This window comes from Miniopterus natalensis, chromosome 1 (genome assembly GCF_054644295.1).
Source record: "Miniopterus natalensis isolate mMinNat1 chromosome 1, mMinNat1.hap1, whole genome shotgun sequence".
In the NCBI taxonomy this organism is placed as follows: domain Eukaryota; kingdom Metazoa; phylum Chordata; class Mammalia; order Chiroptera; family Miniopteridae; genus Miniopterus; species Miniopterus natalensis.
Genome location: NC_142081.1, coordinates 201,601,761 through 201,619,709, shown reverse-complemented (window position 1 = coordinate 201,619,709; position 17,949 = coordinate 201,601,761). Strand labels below are relative to the sequence as shown.

The 17,949-nt window shown below is 64.0% G+C and overlaps 3 protein-coding genes across 4 annotated transcripts; 1 reads left to right on the top strand and 2 right to left on the bottom strand.

Moving 5' to 3' along the window:
- Positions 1 to 793: 793 nt before the first annotated feature.
- ATP5ME (ATP synthase membrane subunit e) lies at positions 794 to 2,541 on the bottom strand. Its single transcript, XM_087817212.1, has 4 exons — positions 2,406 to 2,541; positions 1,897 to 1,951; positions 1,254 to 1,352; positions 794 to 867 (listed from the first exon to the last, which is right to left on the bottom strand). The coding sequence occupies exons 1-4, from the start codon at positions 2,439 to 2,441 to the stop codon at positions 842 to 844; spliced, it is 216 nt and encodes a 71-aa protein (XP_087673338.1). The 5' UTR covers positions 2,442 to 2,541; the 3' UTR covers positions 794 to 841.
- Positions 2,542 to 5,896: 3,355 nt separating this feature from the next.
- MYL5 (myosin light chain 5) lies at positions 5,897 to 8,259 on the top strand. The gene is given in 7 exon segments (XM_087829396.1): positions 5,897 to 5,951; positions 6,108 to 6,183; positions 6,868 to 6,924; positions 6,927 to 6,971; positions 7,369 to 7,447; positions 7,641 to 7,749; positions 8,158 to 8,259. Coding segments are annotated over 6 exon segments (456 nt in total). The 5' UTR covers positions 5,897 to 5,951; positions 6,108 to 6,119.
- SLC49A3 (solute carrier family 49 member 3) lies at positions 7,467 to 16,532 on the bottom strand. 2 transcript variants are annotated; one of them, XM_087828760.1, is made up of 10 exons: positions 16,398 to 16,532; positions 13,169 to 13,327; positions 12,789 to 13,002; positions 12,553 to 12,629; positions 11,443 to 11,580; positions 11,184 to 11,300; positions 10,370 to 10,522; positions 9,987 to 10,144; positions 9,658 to 9,767; positions 7,467 to 9,063 (listed from the first exon to the last, which is right to left on the bottom strand). In XM_087828760.1, exons 1-10 carry the CDS (start codon positions 16,530 to 16,532, stop codon positions 8,840 to 8,842), a joined length of 1,485 nt encoding a protein of 494 aa, XP_087684886.1. In that variant the 3' UTR covers positions 7,467 to 8,839. The 2 variants fall into 2 exon arrangements, with proteins under 2 accessions (XP_087684886.1, XP_016051346.2); XM_016195860.2 differs by lacking the exon at positions 16,398 to 16,532 and having other exon boundaries at positions 13,169 to 13,734.
- Positions 16,533 to 17,949: the final 1,417 nt, after the last annotated feature.

Genomic DNA, 17,949 nt, shown 5'->3' with positions numbered 1-17,949 from the left:
GTTGTTACAAGGCCAATTCAGATGTCACCCAGGCGCTCCCCCCACACTCCCAGCAGAGATGGGGAGGGCGTAGTGGACATGCCCCACAGCCAGGCCTCACAGGAAAGAGCATTTCTCCCTTTCTATATATGAGGTCAGTCACACCTGGTGACAAGGTCCTGTGACTGGAGCAGGGCTCTTCCAGGTTCCCAGAGGAACTTGGAGCCAGCTGGCTGCTCTAGGCCGGATCTCACCAACCTCACAGGTGGGCTCACCTTAACCAAACATGGGGCTTTGACGTGCTGGGATGCTGCTATGTCGTCTTCCACTTGCCTGTGAACTCATTTTACAGTGAAATGGGTGAGAAAAAGCAGAATCTGGCTCTCCCCTCAGGTGCTGGGGCCCAAGCCTCCTAAACAGCTTATGTAGCATCCTGTCCTGGTCCTCAGGCCACATGCCCTCCCTGGGGTCAGGGGAGGATTCATGAAGGGTGCTGGAGACCCATGTCTCAACTGTAAGGGCCTCAGCCCCACCCCCCACATTTGCACTGCAGGCCCCTTCCCTGCATATCCAGGGTCTGGGCCAGGGCTCTGGAGACTGAGGGTCAAGCGATACCATGATGATGGTCCAGCTGTATGTCCGTTACAAACTGCACCCTTTGGGCTGCCATCTGGAAGCCCGAGAACAGGTAACAGAGTTCCTGTGCTTCCCCCGACACACACACATCTTGCCTCTGTGGTGGGTGATAATTCTTCTGAGACCCCCCTCCCACTCCCAAGGCGCACAGTGGGGCCTAAAGGAGAACCAGAGCATCACACAACACAGAAAGCTTTATTCATGCGCACTGCTGGGAGGGGCAGGCTCACTTCAGGATGCTGTCGTCTCGGGCTGAAAGATCAGGAGAAAATGTGCATTACTGCCTGTTCAAGCAGCTCAGAAGGAGCACTTCAGGTCTGGTGGTAAAGGCGCCGTGGAGCCCAGTTATACTCTGTTTAAGCTCGGTCCTCGGTGGTCCGTATCCCCGAGGGTCGGGAGGAGAAGCGCGGGCGCGGGCCCTGCGGATCCTCGGAGGGAGCCCTGACCAGCTCACACCCCCAGACACTTAACCTCCAAGGCCCAGGGCCCGGCCTGGCCAAAGGCAAGGTGCCCCCAGGTCCCCCGGGGCCGCCCACTGGGCTGGGCAGCCCTGCCCCCCGCTGCCTGTCCCTGGGAGCAAACGTCTGTTCCTGAACATCTGGGTGGAGGGCAAACATGAGACCCACAAACACCTGTACCTTCTGCCAGTTCTCTCTCGATCCGCTTAAGCTCATCCTGCCTCTTCTTCTCCTCCGCGGCGACCCTCCTCTCCTCCTCCGCCCGAGGCTTCAGGTAGCCTGTCCAGGGGCGGGAGGGGCTGTCAACCGACCTCACCCAAATGCTACGGAAAAGCCACTCAGCGGCTGCGCGTCGCCCTAGGACCCGGGGCACAGGCCCGGCGGCGGGGTAGTGCTGGCGGCTTGGAGGCAGCCTGCGGACGTGTCCCCCTCCCCCTCCCCCTCTCTGAAGTCCATAAAGATACATTGTGTCTAAACAGCGGCTCAGCCCACACCCGAGTTCCTCCGGGTGCGCCTGCTTTCAATTCGCCTCTAGCTCGGTGTAGGGGGCCTGCGGGGCCCCTGCGAGAGCCGAGAGAGCGGGGACGCGGCTCCGGCGCGCCCAGCTGTCCACGGCCACCTGCCCGCGAGTGGGTGCCTGCGCCGCGCGGCTCGCATCGGCCCACACCCCACCTGGGCTCGGCCCGCCCGGCCCGCCCGCCTCCCTCCAGCGTCCCCTGCGGGGGTCACTGGGTGGCACCGCCGGGCCCACGAGAAGCCCCGAGTGCGGCCCAGGCGGGGACAGGCCCAGGGCGGGACAGCGGCGCGGCCCGCGGTCACTCACTGTAGCGCTTGGCTCCGTAGGCCACGCCGAGGAACAGGGCGGAGTAGCGGCCGAGCTGCGGGAAGAGGTCGGTCAGAGGCGGCGGGGCGGGACCGGGGCGGGGGCGGACGGGGGATCGCACCGGGGATCGGGGTCCCCGGAGCCGGGCTGAGGGACCGCAGGGTCGGGGTCCGGGGGGGGGGCTGAGGGACGGGGTCGCACCGGGGGTCGGGGTCCCCGGAGCCGCGCTGAGGGACCGCAGGGTCGGGGTCCCGGGGGGGGGACTGAGGAACAGGGTCGCACCGGGGGTCGGGGTCCCCGGAGCCGGGCTGAGGGACGGGGTCGCACCGGGGGTCGGGGTCCCGGGGAGGGGCTGGGGGGCCGGGTCGCACCGCGGGGTCGGGGTCCCGGGCGCGGGGCTGAGGGACGGGGTCGCACCGCGGGGTCGGGAGCGCGGGTCCCGGGCTCCGTGGGCCGCACACGCGGGGGCCCACGCCGAGCACCGGGAGGCGCCGCGAACCCTCACTCACCTTGATGAGCGGAGAAACCTGCACCGGCGGCACCATCTTGTCCGTGACCTTCGCACCGGAAGTACAACCCGGGGCGGACGAGAACGTCCCAACGCCCCGGAAAGCCTGTGGAGCCTTAAAAGTGTACCGGGGTGAGCGCATGCGCCATCGGCGACAAGTGAGCGCAGCGCGGCGCCCCCTGGCGGCCGGAGGGGAACGGCGCGCGGCCGCGCGGGCTGCATGTGGCGTCACCGGGCGCGCACGAGGTCCGGGGCGCGCGGCTCGCGACCGGCTGCGCGCGCTCGATGGCCGGGGCCGCAGGGCCCTCCAGGGGGTGGGCAGCCCCTGCATCCCGACGGCTCGGGGCCGGGTGGAGCACACGTGGAGGCTCGCGCACCCGGGGTGCCAGCGTTTGAAAAGTGGAAGTCAGGCTTCCGAAGTGCGGAAAGAGCGCGCGGCCCAGGCCGGGCCGTCCCGCCACCGCCGGGAGGTCGGGGCAGGAGCCCCCGCCGCACGACTGCAGCGTCCGCAGCCCGGGGCAGGCGGCCCGGGCGGGAGTGCGGGGTCCGGGCACGCCCCTCGGGCAGTGGAGGCGGGTGCCCCTGGCTGGTGCGCTGCACGCAGACGGCTGAGCCCCGCGCGGTGCCTCGGAGCCCCTCCCTGCGCTCCCGCTGCTTCGGTGCCCTCTCCGGCCCCCCAGGCCAGGCCCCCAGCAGAGCCAGAGCCCCCTCACCCCAGAAGCCTCTCGGCGAAGGGGCTGGCGTCCTGGGAAGAGCCCCCGGCACATCCTGCTCCCGGGGTCTCCCTGGCTCCCGCCCTCAGGACCCTGCAGACCGAGCTCCAAGGTCCACCTCAACCTGGGCCTCAGGGGCCGCCGACCCCCAGACCCGCACCGGCCCCGCGCCCCCTCGGAGTAGCCCCCGGCTCCCCAGCTCCGCGGCCAGCTCCGCCAGGCCAGCCCCGGCGTGGGCGGGGCAGTGGCGGCCGACAGCCTCCGGCCTGGCCCGCGTGCTGACACACGGCTCCCCTGGCAACTGGGCGTCAGGGGACTGCACCCGCCGGCGCAGGCTGCTTCGGGAGAAGCTCCGTGAGAACCAGGCTGGCACGCGGCTCTGCGGGGCGGGGAGCCCACTCCTTACTCCTCACGAAGCCCACGCGCTTCGGAAGGGAGCGGAACTGAATCTAGAGGGAGCGGGACGCGTGGCTCCTGGGCCCAGCGGCCGGTGTATCCGCGGGAGCCGGGAGGACCCCTCCAGGGGCGGGGCGGGGCGGGGCGGCGCCTGCGCGCGCACCTGCCGCTCGCAGTCCCGGCTCGGGCGTCCCTGCGGGAAAACGGGAAGATCCTGTCTCCCGGGCTGCGGAGGAACGTGCAGGCAGGTGCCACAGGCCGTGAGTCCTTTCCTGGGTGGAGGGCCTGGGGTCCCAGGCAGGCCTCCCTGAGCACCCTGAATGCTGAGCAAGATGTGGGCGCTGCTGACCCCAGGCGCCAGGTGGCCACGCTGAGGGCTCACACAGGCGCGCGCACGTTCTTGCCCCAGAGCAGTGGGGCAGATGACCTCAAGTGACAAACGTCTTTACCCGTTCCTGGATTTTAAAATAAACCAGACTCCTCAGCAACTCCTGCTTCCAGAATAAAAAATAATTGTCTCTGGGGCCAAAGGTGGGGCCGGAGTGCTGGTGGGGGACCACATACCAGTAGCTCCCGCTGGGAGGAAGGTAGTGACCTGGGAGGACACACACAGGCACACATACCACCACCACCACCCAGGGAAGACCCCTGAAGCTGAGGGACACCCGCCTTGGCCCAGGGCCCTTCCTGGGATCTGGGGGGGGGGTCCCACCTGGCTCAGGACACCAGGCCTGCCTGCTGACTCCCTGCACCTGTCAGGCCAGCTGTCCATGCTGAATCCTGATACTCTCCCAGGAGCCAGGTTCCAAGGCTATCTTTAGTGCTGTACTCAGGCCCTGGCCAGCTCCAGGAACCCTCCCCAGGGGCTCTACTGGCCCTTCTGGCCTTCCTCCTTCTGGGGTCTGTGAGCACAGATGCCACATGCCTTCCCCTCTGGGGGTGGCACTCCCCACTCCTGCAGCCCAGCCTGGGGTCCCTCCAGGCCCAGCCAGACCCCACCTAGCTAGGGGCAGTGGAGTCACTGCAGGTGGATCACGCCTCCCTAGGTTCCTAAGGGTGCCTGTTGTCCCACAGGTGTGCCCCTGCTACAGCTGCAGCAGAAACAAGGGTTCAGAGATGTGCCCGAGGAACACCCGCCCAGCTATTGGGACTGCACACTCTCTCCAAGACTTCATCCCTGCACAACAAGGGCTGCAGCTGCTGCCTACTCGGGACCGGGACATTCAGCCTCTGACTTTGTGGTGACAGGCACCCGTCCACAGCGCTGTGGCATAGTGGGAAGAGGAGGCCGAGTGCTGGCCCCAGCTGGCCCTCCATCCCTTCCTGTGTGCCTGCAGTAGGGATGGGAGGGGTGGCCCCAGTGCCAGGGTTGGGGGCTGGGGACCTCCCTGCCATCAAGGCAGGGAAGTAAGGGCACACAGAATATACTTGGGGGATGCTTGGTGACTGACCTTTTACAGGGGCCTTGTGCAAATCTGGGAAAAGCACCCTTTTTTTTTGGCTCCTGCAGCCCCCCAGGTCCTCTGCCCACAGGCAGGTGGCAGGGGAGGTGCACAGGACCCAGGTCAGCAGGCTCCTGGGGAGGGAGCTGGCAGGAGGTGCCTGGGAGGTTGGGGACCCTGCTGGGCAGGGCAGGATGGGGGCCTCTGAGTCACTGCTGACGGCCAAAGCTCACTCACAGTTGTCCAGTCCCCTGGGGGGCCCTGAGCCTGTCCTTGTAGGGACTGACAGTCAGAGTGCGAGCTGTCCTGGGGGATGGGGCAGGAGCTTAAGACAGAGGACCTGGGTAGGGAGGGCACAGACCATCATACCAGGCAGACCCAGCATGGTGAGTGTGCACCTGGCAGGCAGCTGGGTGGGGACGTGTGTGAGTGTGCACGTGCGCTTTCACCAGTGTGACTGTGTGTGCACACAAGGTGAGTTGGTGCACCTGTGTGCTGGTGTATGTGTGTTGGTGGCTAGGGACAGAGAGAGATCCATGCACTGTGGCTGCCCCAGTGATAGTCTGGGGCTAGAAGACAGAGGGTCCTGGGCCTCACCATAACAGGATGCCCACAACAAGCCCACCCACCTGCTGACCACCTGCACAGTCCATTTGCTCCTTGGACACTCAGCTGGCTCCTGGCTGGACTGCAGACCTAGCAGGGCAAAGTTGAAGGTGAACCCCAGGCACTGTGTGGTCAGGGCCTTCTCAGGGTCCCTGCACTCCAAGCACCCACCCTGCCCCAGCCTGGGGACCCAGGACATGGGCCACAACCCACCCACTCTCTGAATTAAGTCCCCCAAAACACCGGTTTGGGGGACTCTCAGGCTCAGTGTTCTCATCGCAGGCCAGCAGGAAGACCAAGAAGAAGGAAGGCGGTGCCCTCCGGGCCCAGAGGGCGTCCTCCAACATCTTCTCCAACTTTGAGCAGACTCAGATCCAGGAGTTCAAGGAGGTGAGGCTTGGCTCTTATACCTAGAGCCCACGCCCAGATGCTCCCGCCCCCAGGGTCCCCTAAGAACCTTCGCACAGGTGACCAAGAGACTCCCTGTGAGCCTCGCTCCAGGGCAAGAGTGGGCGCCCGTCCTCACGCAGGGTGGCCTCACTACAGGCCTTCACACTGATGGATCAGAACCGGGACGGCTTCATTGACAAGGAGGACCTGAAAGACACCTATGCCTCACTGGGTAGATGCCCAGGCAGAGTGTGGTCAGAGCCCACCATTCTCAGCCTTAACGTTTGATCTGCCATCCTGCAGGCTGTGAGGAGGTGGGCCAGGCTGGGGAGAAAATCCCCTCTGGTGTGAAAGGGGCTGGCAAGGCATGTGGGGGGGGGGGTGGACAGCCCAAGCAGGGGAGGGGGATGGCTGGGACTGGGTCCAGGGAGGGATACCACTGCCTGGGACAGAGCAAGAGCCAGAAGTGGGTCCCGCCCTCCCTTCTACTCCCCATCTGGTGACATGCTTTTCTCAGCCTGAGATGGTCCTGCCCTTGGACCCAGGAAGAACAGGCTGGTTTCTACTTGTGGGGACTTGCATAGACCTGCCTTCCCACTGGGCCCCCCTTATGCCCAGGTAAGCAGGCCACAGACCTTCCTGGCTCCACGTGGCCTCCTCTCCCCTCTCCTCAGGAGTCCACCTTCCCGGGGTTCAGGATTTGGGGTTCTGCTAACAAGCAGAACTTGTACCTGCCACATCTGGGCCAGGTGTCCCCCATTTGCTGGCCTCCCTCTTCACAGTCTCCCCAACTTTGATCTGGGGTCACCTAAAGGATGACGGACGTGGGCAGCCCTGCGGGGCACCTGCCAGTAGGTACAGTGCCTGCATTAAGGCCAGGGGGCATTCCCACCCAGTGACCCCATGTGTGCAACAGGCAAGACCAACATCAAGGACGAAGAGCTGGACGCCATGCTCCAGGAGGCCACGGGGCCATCAACTTTACCATGTTCCTGAACATGTTTGGGGAAAAGCTGACCGGTGAGCCTCTGGCTGTCAGCCAGTACAGTGTGTTTATTTAGAAACCCAGACATTTCACAGAAAATCCAAATGTTCAGATCTTGGAAAGCCATAGGAATTGGCATTCTGGGACCCGCAAGAGTGGGCCCCCCACGTCTCCTGTACTCTTTCCCCTAGAGCCTGTAAGCTTGACACCCAGCCCCAGCCCCGCCTCCTGTCGGCCACTGGTGACCTCTGTCCCTCACCACTGAGCACCTGCCCCAGTGCTGGGCTTAGGCGGGGCCCTGAGGACCCTGAGAGTAGCCCCCCCAGGGCAGGAATGCACTTGTCCCAGGCGCTTAGGAGCAGGAGGCCATTCAGGCTGAGGGCGCAGTGGAGGGAGTGCATGGCAGGAACAGGACTGGAGTCTCTGTGGCAGGTACGGATGCCGAGGAGACCATCCTAAATGCCTTCAAGATGCTGGACCCCGAAGGCAAAGGCCGCATCAACAAGGACTAGTGAGTGGCCTCAGGGTCTGAGAAACACCGAGCCCATCCCCACCCCAGCTTCCCCCAGATCCTGAGTCCCTCAAGGTAACCAAGGGTAAACCAGTCCTGCCCCATGCCCAGCACTGGGTTAGGGGCCCCCTGGAAAGACAAGCACTGGAAACGGCATGTCTGGTGTGCCCGACTTGCCTCCGATCGTCCTCAGTCTCCGCCCCCCCAGGGGAGGTGACCCCTGCATGTGTGTTGGGGAAGAATCCTGGTGCCCACTCTGTGAGCCCACCATGGGTGTCCCTACCCCCATGGAGGAGCACTATGTGAACCGACCAGGTCACAGCCTACCCCCCGGTCACTGTCCAACTGTCCAGTGCTGACCCTTTCTTCAGAACAGCCTAACCGGCGTCTCCCTCCTTGTCCCAAGGAGGACAAGATGACTGCAGAGGAGGTTTGGCCCTTGGCCCCCACCCCACCTCCTTCCCCCATGGCCCTCGGGACTCCAGGGGTTGGCTGAGGGTGCGCCCTGGCCAAGAGGCTGTAGAGCTGGTGTGGGTGGGACACCCAGTGGCTGAGCCCCAGCCCACCCCTCACCCCCAACAAGTGCAGAGACAAGACCGGAGCCAGCTGGAGTTCAGGGCCTGTAATTCACCCTTGGGCTGCAGCCCTTAGGAACCCTTTCGCTCTTCCTCTCCTGCCTGGGCCTGAACCCCCCACCACCCTGTGTGCAGGTCGACCAGACGATGCAGTTTGCAACCATCGACGCTACAGGCAACTTGGACTACAAGGCGCTGAGCTATGTGCTCACCCACGGGGAGGAGAAGGAGGAGTGAGGGATGCCCCCCATCCCCACCCCCACCCAGGCTGTGGCCAGTTCAATAAACCTGAACCCACAAACCCGCCTGCAAGTGTCTGTGAGAAGGGAGACGTGTCCACCTGGGGCAGGAGGGACACTGCCTGTGGGGCCCTCCGTCTGCTCCCCCCAAGCCCAACCTGGCCCACCTGTCAGCACCAGGCTGGGTGTTTGGTCACTTGGTGACTCGAGGCTGAGACAGGCTCTGGGATGGGCTCCTTCAAGGAAGGCTCTCCCCACACCTGTGCATTCTAAACTCTGATATCTGGGAGCCCTCAGGACCCCCAACCCATCCATCTCCCCATCAGCCATGTCCACCATACTCTGCCCTTGCACCAGCCACCCTTGGTCTGGCATAGCCACCGGGACATCTTGCTGTGCTCGCTACAGTCCCTGTGGCATCTGTAGGATACTGACTTTCTGCCCAGGCTCAGCAGTGGCTGTCACAGCCCAGGTGACCACAGCCTGCCTCTCCCAACTCCCTCCACGCCTCAGGCTGGCTTCTCAGTCCCTGGGCCTGGCAGGGCCCCTGTGATGTCCCTGCAAGTCCAGGAGAGTCTCTAGGAATAAGTAGCCCCTGGGCTTCCCATAGCATCAGTGGGTGGGGCCTTGGGGAGGGTCTGCTGGGAGGATGTGTGGTCCTCAGTGGCCACTGGGCACTCACACTCCTGGATGGAGGGGCTCACACTGGCCTCAGCCTGCATGCGCCGGTAGGGGGTGTGGAAAAAGAGCACCAAGCAGCAGCTGAAGAGGGTGCACAGGCCGGCCATCAGCAGCATGGACACTGGGGGAACAGAGGCAGCTCAGCCTGAGGCTCACCCCACAGGACACAGCGTGGCCGGCAGAGCCCCAGCTGACCCCACTAACCATGACCACACAGTGAACCTAGGAACAGATCCCACCCTAGGCCCCAGCGGGCCTGAAGTTCCTTTACAGACAGGGTCACTGGCACCAATCTCAGGGTGTGGCATGCAACACTCCACCTCTCTGGCAGCCACCCCCACTTCCATCTCTCCCTCTCTGTCTCTGTGTCTGTCTCTCTCTCTTTCCCTCTGTCTCTGTGTCTGTCTGTTTCCTTCTCTCTGTCTCTGTCTCCCTCTCTTTTTTCTTTTTCTGATCTCATTTTAAAACAACTCACACAGGGTTTAGAGGTTGGGCTTTGTAAGGGTCTCAGGGCTGCTTCCACCATGCTGAGCTGGGGGTTCTTCCTGCTGCCCTCTGACCCCTTCCTGCCCCCAGCCCTTGGGTGTCCAGCAGCCGCCCACCGAGGACAGCAAAAGGGCCCCTGGAGGGAGGTTCTCAAGCTGGAGCAGGTGGATGCCCAGGCCCGGCCCTATTTGCCGGTGTTCTGGGGGCTCCCATGGGCCAGGACACTCACCCTGCCAGTCCAGTGGGTCCTGGCCGCTCTTGCAGGTAGAGAAGGACGGGTCCGAGCGGCGCACAGTCAGGGCAGTCAGCAGCACCATGATGAGAACACCTTCGGCCTGCCTGGACAGCCACGAGGCCCTCAGCCTTGCCCAGACATGGCTCCCACCCACAGTGCCAGGTGCTCTGGTCTCATGGGCCCCCGTGGCCCACCCAGGCCTGCACACAGCAGGAGTTCAGCACACGCCAGCCTTACCATAGCAGGTCACAGCTGTGTGGCCTAGGATGGGGGAGAGGAGGGCTAATAGGGTCCCCCGGGAAACAGTAGGGGGGCACACTCACCCCAGCACAAAGACCAGGCCTGCGGCTGAGCCCTCACCCACGGGGAAGGAGCACTCGACAGCCAGCTCCGTGGCAACCGGTGCCACAGAGAAACCGAAGAGCCCAAGCAGCGAGCAGATGGTAGCCAGCGCAACAGTCTGTCCCCGCAGCTGGGACACCTGGGCAGCAAGGCACCCAGGAGACAGAAGTTAGACCCGCCACAGTCCTGGACAGCGACCCAGCAGGCCCTGCACTGTCAGTGCCAGCAGAGTGGGGCAGGACCATGCCCAGGGTCCACCCCAGCAGGCAGGGCCTAGATGTCTGTTCTGGCTGAGCTGCCAGCTGCCCACCCAGGAGCACCCACATCCCCCTGCAGGGTGGTCTCAGCTCGAGGGGACACTCACCAGGGCAAAGGCCACGCAGGCCACAGAGGTCAGACAGAAGCCGATCTTGATGGCTTCTGTGAAATGCTTGGTCCGGTCCACGTACAGGCCGAGCACCAGAGCCCCCAGGATCCCAAACACAATGAAGAGAGCCCCACAGAGGCCTGCAAACTCCTGGAGGAGGGGAGGAGGCCAGGGGCACCCATGATGGGGGCACCGTGCCACCAGGGACCCAGCAGGGGCACTCATCCATAGGGTGTATGTCATCACCAGGGAGCCCAGGGCAAGGTCACTGAGCCACACTGAGGCCCAGGCAGGGCCACACCACAGGCTCCCTGCACCACCAGTTGTGGAGGGGGTGGTATACCCCCGGGGGTGCCTCTTCCCTGTGTTACCTCTGCCCTGGGAACTCAATAGCTGCCAAAGGGAAGGGCCTGGTCACTGCAAATGCCCCTCGACGGGTTGGGAACATGCTAGGCCTCATTTCCACTGCCAGGCAACAGAGGGCACAGCCAGAGAGGCCATGAGCAGACCAAGGCCCTTCCTCTCATTCCAATATCAGAGAAGACCCTGCCCTGGAGTTGCAGAGTCTGCGTCCTGGGTGTGGTGTCAGGAAGAAGGGAGAGAACCCCAATTCCCACACCCTGAGCACAGGCACAGGCCCAGCCCACTGCCTGCGGACTGCCTGTAGCATCTGACGCTTCACACTCAGCATCTCGACAGTGCCCACAACAAGTGCCCTGTCCAGTCATGGAGACCCAGGGTTGGGGGAGATCACGGGCCGCTGCAGGGCCACACACAGGAGCCGCGGACTCCTGGGCAGGGTGGCACTCACGTTGGAGTAGCCGTTCACACAGAGGATCTGCTCCAGGAGAGCTGAGAAGCTGGAGAAGATGCCGATGCCGCCCCCGAAGCACACAGCCAGGATGACATAGGCCTTGTTTTTCACCAGCTGGAGGGAAGCGCTGGCCACTCAGCCCAGGATCCCCAGCAGGACAGGCAGGGACTCCCACTGGGCCCAGCCCACCCCCTTCCCCTCCTGGCCTCCCCCTGCCCCCAGGTCCCCACGCAGCCCCAGATCCCACAAAACCAACCAGCTTCAGCCCGTCCAGGAACTTCTCCGAGGTGGAGTGGGAGGCCCCAGCAGAGGGCGGGGTGGGGGGCACACTCTCCCAGACGCATGTGGTGGCCAGCAGGCAGGCGAGGCCGGCAGGGATGATGAAGATGCCCAGCTGGAGGGAGGAGTGTGCACGTGTGTGTGCGCGCGTGGGCACCTGCGGGCCCCGCGGACGCATGCACGTGCACGGGCCCTCAGGCTTGCCGCTCTGGGCTCCACGCCACCCTTACCCACCAGCCCTAGGCGGAAGTCGGTGAACTCAGGGCTGTGGTGGGCCTGCTTGCCTCTGTTGCATCTGGAACCCCAGCTTTCAAAGTATCACTCCAGGATGACACCACAGTGACTCTCTCCCAAAGCTCAAGTCACCCATCCAACGCCCCTGGACCACCCCCTCCCACCTCTGTGAATGTCCCCAACAGTCACCCAGGGAACAGCTGGAAGCCCCTCATCCCTCATGTCACCTCAAACCCTCAGCCCGAACCTGCCCCACTCCCCCACCTGAGCAAAGCCCCAACTCTCTCAGGACCCTCCAGCCACATGCCTCTCACCCCAAGTGGTTCTGGACCAGATCGAGTCACTCTCCTCTTGGATACTCCAGAGCTTTCTTTACACCAACACCAACCACCCACCACCTGGGCTGACCCTTCCTGCTGCCCCCCCGGCTCAGCCCCCACCCCTCCTTGCACCCACCTTGGGGCCTTTCTATGCTTGTCCCTCATCTCCTCCCCGGTCCTCCCACAAATGCCCTCTACTCCAGCCAGTCTCATCCTCCTCACTGAGGCCTCTCCACACCAAGGAAACCGCCTGACACCCTGGTCTCTAGGACAGTGCCCCACACTGAGAAGGTGCCCAGGACTCACACAGTTGGAGAAATCCTGTGAGATGAGTGCACTGCCCCGTGTGACCACAAGGAGGGGCAGGTGCACACTCTTACAGACAGGTGTGGACACACTTGTGCACACCAGAGCCCATAATGCACGCAAGCACACATGCGCGTACACACCACAGAAATATACACACATACCACTCAAACATGCACGTGTGCACACACCACACGCGTGTGAGTGTACCCTATGAGCTCCCTCACCATTATGGGGATGTCATCCTCCTTCCTCACCAGGGCAGGTGACAGCACATTGGCCAGCAGGATGCCCAGGGGGTTTGCTGGATGGATGGATAGAGACACACATCAGGTCAGCCACGGCCTGGCCTGGTCCCCAGCCCACAGTGGAGCCCTCCGCCCTCCAAGAGCTGGGAGCACAGAGGTACCAGGACGGGTTCACTGAGCCAGAGGAGACCGCCGGCCTCACCCCCTCAACTTACCCATGGTGCCGATCATGTTGGCCGTGGCTCGCTGGTGTTCGGGGAACCACAAAGCAGCCAGCTTGGCTGGAGAGAAGATGACCAGGGTCTGGGCCAGGGCACAGAGGCTCTGGCCACCCATGAGGCAGGCAAACGGATCATGGATCGCAGTAACTATGTAGGGCAGGGTACGGAGCACACTCCCGGCAAAGTTCAGCCACGCGCACAGGACAGTCTGCAGGGACAAGGGCAGGGGCTTTGCCTGGCCCGCCTGGATGCCCTCCCAGTACTGCCCCAATGGCTCTGCCTGGAGACCCAGGTCTGGGGAGGCGGCAATGGCTCTCTAGTCCTGGGGGACCCTGCCCCACCCTGAGCCGGCCCTGCTGAGGGATCTAACTCACCGCCCAGCGGAGCCCGACTGAGTCCAGAACCCAGATGGCCACCATGCCGGCTGGGATGGACACCACAAGGTAGACCAGTGAGAGCCAGTTGACCTGCTCAGTGGACAGGAGGAAGTGCTGGGCGATGGTGTCAGCCACGGGTGCAAAGCTGAGCCACAGCTGTGGGACATATGCAGGGGTCAGCCTAGGAGGAAGGGCACAGACACCGCAGACACCTGCTGTCCTGGCCTTGGCCAGCTGGACTGACAAAGTGTCCAGCAGCTCTGTAGTGGCCAGGATCTTCTCCTGGTCACCCCCAAGGAAGGCTACCATGTAGAGGGGTTCAGACAGCATGCCTGGACATGGCTGGAGCACAGAAGCTGGAGGAGGTGTCGGGATGGGGGAGCCAGTGGCCCTGGCCCCCAGGTGCATGGACAGGCCGGGCAGAGGGGCGTGTTTGGGGAGACAGTGCCTGTGGTGGGTGCCCAGGTGGACAAGGACAGGAGGCAGGGTGGGCCAAGAGCTATGGACGGCCAGGTGGAAGAGATGGTGGGAGGGATACCGGGGGAGGGGACAGAAGACAGCCCAAAAGGCATCCCCAGCCTGTCTGCAAACTTGGTCTCAAGAGGAAACACCTGAACTATGTGGGGGCCCTGCCCCAGACCAGCCCCACCTCCCCCACAGGAGACCCAGGTGTTTGGGAAGTGAGAGCTTCCTGTATCAAGAGACATTTCCCAGCTGTTGGTGCTATCGCCCATTCGACTCCTTACTCAGCAGACCTCCAGCAAACAGTGAGTGCAGGAAGGCTTCCTGGAGGAAGTGAAACAGCCTCTGGTCCCTGAAGGGTGGGCGGGACAAGAGGAGAGGACCGGCTTGCCTAGGCTTACAGCAGGAAGGAGGAGGGAGGGGGAGGGGGGCCAGAGGGTGTCACAAATGCAACTTCATGATCCTTCAGCTGGGAGACAACCCAGGAGCTTGCCCCAGGCCAACCCCTCTGTGGCAGAGGCAGGAGGCCAAGGCTTCTCCACAGAGTTCCTACCGACGACCCTCATGTGACAACCAGGTGCAGTAGCAGCCGCCTTGTCTCACTTTTTTAAAGAACAGAGCAGGGGAGATCTCCCGGGTTCAGAAAGAGTCCCCAGGCAGGCCCCAGCAGCTTGATCCAGAGGAGACCACGTGGCCCTCAAGCAGAGTCCACCCCTCGCCTTCATCTGGGTCCTCCCCAGAGCGAGTGGCCGGCAGAGCAGGGATAGGTCCTGCTGCCAACTGAAGCCTTGAGTTACTCAGTGGCCAAATGCGGCCCAACCCGGCCCTGTGGGTCTGTGGGAGGACGAGGAATCCACACAGGCTCTCAGGCACAGGGGGAGGGGAGGTGCGTGGGGGCCCAGTGTAGCCCTATGGGCAGTACCACAGCCTGGCCCACAAGTAGGTGGCCACGTGAAGGTCAGGTGTGGGGAGGGTGGCTCCAAGCCCCTGAAGGGCTTCAGAACAGGCCTCCCCAGGACATGCCACTTTGGCATATGAGTTTATTATTTTTTAAATCCTCACCGGAGGAGTGAGGGTATTTTTCCATTGATTTTTAGAGAGTAGAAGGGAGGGGGAGGGAGGGGAAGGAGGAGAGAAAGAGAAAGAGAGAGAGAGAGAGAGAGAGAGAGAGGGAGAGAGGAACCTTGATATGAGAGAGACACATTGGTTGCCTCCTGCACGTGCCCAGATGGGGGCCAGGGTCTGAACTTGCAACCGGGGTACATACCCTTGACCAGAAATTGAACCCTTGACCCTCCGGTGCGCAGGCCGACACTCTAACCACTGAACCACGCTGGCTAAGGCAGCAAGTGAGTTATTTTGAGTTGTAGGCAGTTGAGACCCTGCAGCTTCACAAGAAACTTCTACCTCTCCCTTAAAGAACTTAGATAAGCTCAGCAGATGAGCATCGACCTAGGATCCGGGTTTGATTCCCGGTCAGGGCACATGCTGGGGTTGCAGGCTCGATCCCCAGTCGGGGGCATGCAGGAGGCGGCCAATCAATGACTCTTTTGTCATTGATATTTCTATCTCTCTCTCTCCCTCTCCTTTCCTCTCTCTGAAATCAATAAAGGTATATTTAAAAAAAGAACTTAGATTAAGGGCCTTGCCCATCATAAGAGTCATCACCAGAAACAACTTCCATCCTGTCTAGAGGGCAGGGCAAACTTCTCACTGATGGACACCTGCTCTTGATATCTGCAATGCCCTCCTGCCGGCTGACACCCCAAGTGCTTCGGGGCCTCCTCAGCTCGTAAAGCCCTCTGTGCCTCATTTTATCTGACTGTCTTGCATGGGGGAGGGAGGCACAGGTACATGTGTAACTAAATATGGTTATTTCATCGTGTTCCTCTGCCTCCTGTCAATCTGTTTATTAGAGCAGCAGGAAGAAAGGAGAAAGGCAGGAGATTCTTTCTCACCACCCCCCCCAAGTGCATGTCGATGCCTGTTCAAGGGACATGGGAGTGGCCCAACCGGGTGCAGAGGTGGAGAAAGGTTCGCTCACTGGGCCTACCTGTAGGTGAAGGGCTGGGGACAGAGGAGCACAGGCCTCTGGGTAGAGCAATTGGGGGCTCAGGGGTGAATGTGGGGAGGAGCAGGGTGGGGGCGCTGGGCCTGGGAACTGGCTGACCCCTGATCTCGGGGCTGAGTCCCTGCCAGCAGGGGAGACAACTCTAGACCGGGTGGACCCCAGCTGGGAGCTAAGGAGGAGGGGCAGGTAAGGAAGGCCTCCTGAGGGCCCTGAGAGCTGAATGAGAAACCCAGGAGGGCGTCTGGGCGCAGACAGCAGAGGACCTGCCCCACGTCCGGGGCGGGGGCAGGAGCCAGGTCCAGAAGGCCTGTCCCACGTGTAGGGTTTCTCAGAGGCAGCGGGGGCGTCTGCAGGATGCCCTTCATCTGTCCACAGTGACTCCTACCCGTCACGTCTCAGGGGGGTCCTCAGAGACCACCGTAGGTCAGGGGGCCCGGGCTCAGCCAGCCAGGCGACACACCAGCCCTTCTCTCCGCGCGCGGCCCCAGCCGGGAGACGGGGCTCTGTCCCGGCACCTCCGCCCCTGCGTGGCCGCAGGACTCCCCCGCCCCTGCGGTGCCTTCGCCCCGGAACAGACGCGCGCCCCGGGCGCACGGCCGCACCGGAGGAGGCGGGTAGGGGCTCAGCGCTGGGTCCGGGCCTCGGCCCCCGCCCCGCCCCGCCCCGCCCCGCCCGAGGAGCCCCCGCCAGTACCGTGGCATTGGAACAGCTGAGCAGACTGACCACCAGCAGGAAGAGCCAGCGGCGCGCGTAGACGCGGTGGACCCGCAGCGCGCCCAGGCCCGGGGGCGCGGCCGCACCCTGCCCGTCCCCCGCCAGCCCCGCCATCGCCGACCGCGCCGGGAGCACGGGCGGAAGGAGCGGCGCGGGCCCGGGACCGCCCTCGGCGTCGGGCCGGGGCGCGCGGGGCGGGCGCTCGGGGCAAGTCCCCGCCCGAGGGCCAGGGGTCGCGGCCCCGCGCGGCCCCGCCCCTCTGCCGGGAGCTCGGGCGGAGGGCGCCGCGAAGTCACTCCGCCGGCGGAAGGGCCTCGTTTCCAGAAGTGGGCGTGAAGGGTCCCGGCTGCTCCTGCGCCCCGACCCCCGCCGGCCCAGCAAGTCCCGGCGAGCAGCCGGAAGGCCAGCCTGGAGGAGGCGGCTGGGTCCGCTTTCGAAGAGCGCGGAGCCCCGACTAGTCCCGAGAGTCGGCTCCGGGCGGTAGCGACTGGGGCGGGCGGCGGGCGCGGAGGGAGCGGGGGGCGGCCCGTCCCCGCCCAGGGGCGGTGCTGAGCCGCGGGGGCGGCCCCTCGGCTGAGGCTGCAGCCCCGCGCCGAGGAAACCCCGGGGCCGCGCGGGGGGCGCGGTTCCCCTTTGCGCCGGGGCCCCGCGGAGCCGGGCGGAGAGGGGGCGCCCGGCCGGCTCGCAGCCTCCGCCTGCGGGCGTCCCCCGGACGCCTGTCCCCGCTGCCGGGCAGCTGGTCCTCGGGCACCCGCGGTGTCCCCGGGCTGCCCCAGGGGCGCGGTGCTCGGCCGAGCCCTGCTGCGGTCGGCCCTGGGGCCTCCTGCTCAGACCCCGGGCCCGGGGGCGCAGGAGGCGAAGGCGGCGCGGCCGACCCCGCGGTCAGAGACTCAGCCCCTGACGGCTCGCTCTGGGGCGGTGGAGCCCCGGTGCACACGCTTCGCGAAGTGTACGTCGGACCTCAGTGCTCGGAGTCGCCGGCAAACTGCTGGAGCGCGGAGCCCGGCGCGGCGGGGCCCGTTCTCCGGAGCGCGGCAGGCTGCGCGCGGCCCTAAGGGGCGGGTTTTGCAGGCGCAGACCGGGGAAAACATTCGCAAACCACGTACCCAACAGGGGACTGCTGCCTCGAAAGTATAAAGAGCCTCAAAACTCAACAGGAAAGAACAGCCACGAAAGAGTCCAACCAGCCCGGCCTGCGGGGCTCTGGTCGAGCCCTGACCACCAGCCAGGAGGCCGGCCCGGGGTTTCAGGCTCCACCCCATGGGGGGTGCAGGAGGCGGCCCCTCAGCGGCTCTCTCATTATTGATATTTCTGTCTCTCCCTCTCCCTTCCTCTCTCTGAAGTCAATAAAATATACATATATTTTTAAATGTCCAGTTGGAAAATGGGAGCCCCAGCGAGCGTTGCTCGGTGGCAAGAGCGCCTGCCCGAGGACGGAGGGGCCGTGGCCCGATTCCCAGCCAAGGGCATGCACCTGGGTTGCAGGTTCAGCCCTTGCACCGTTCGGGGTGCATGCAAGGGCCAACCCATG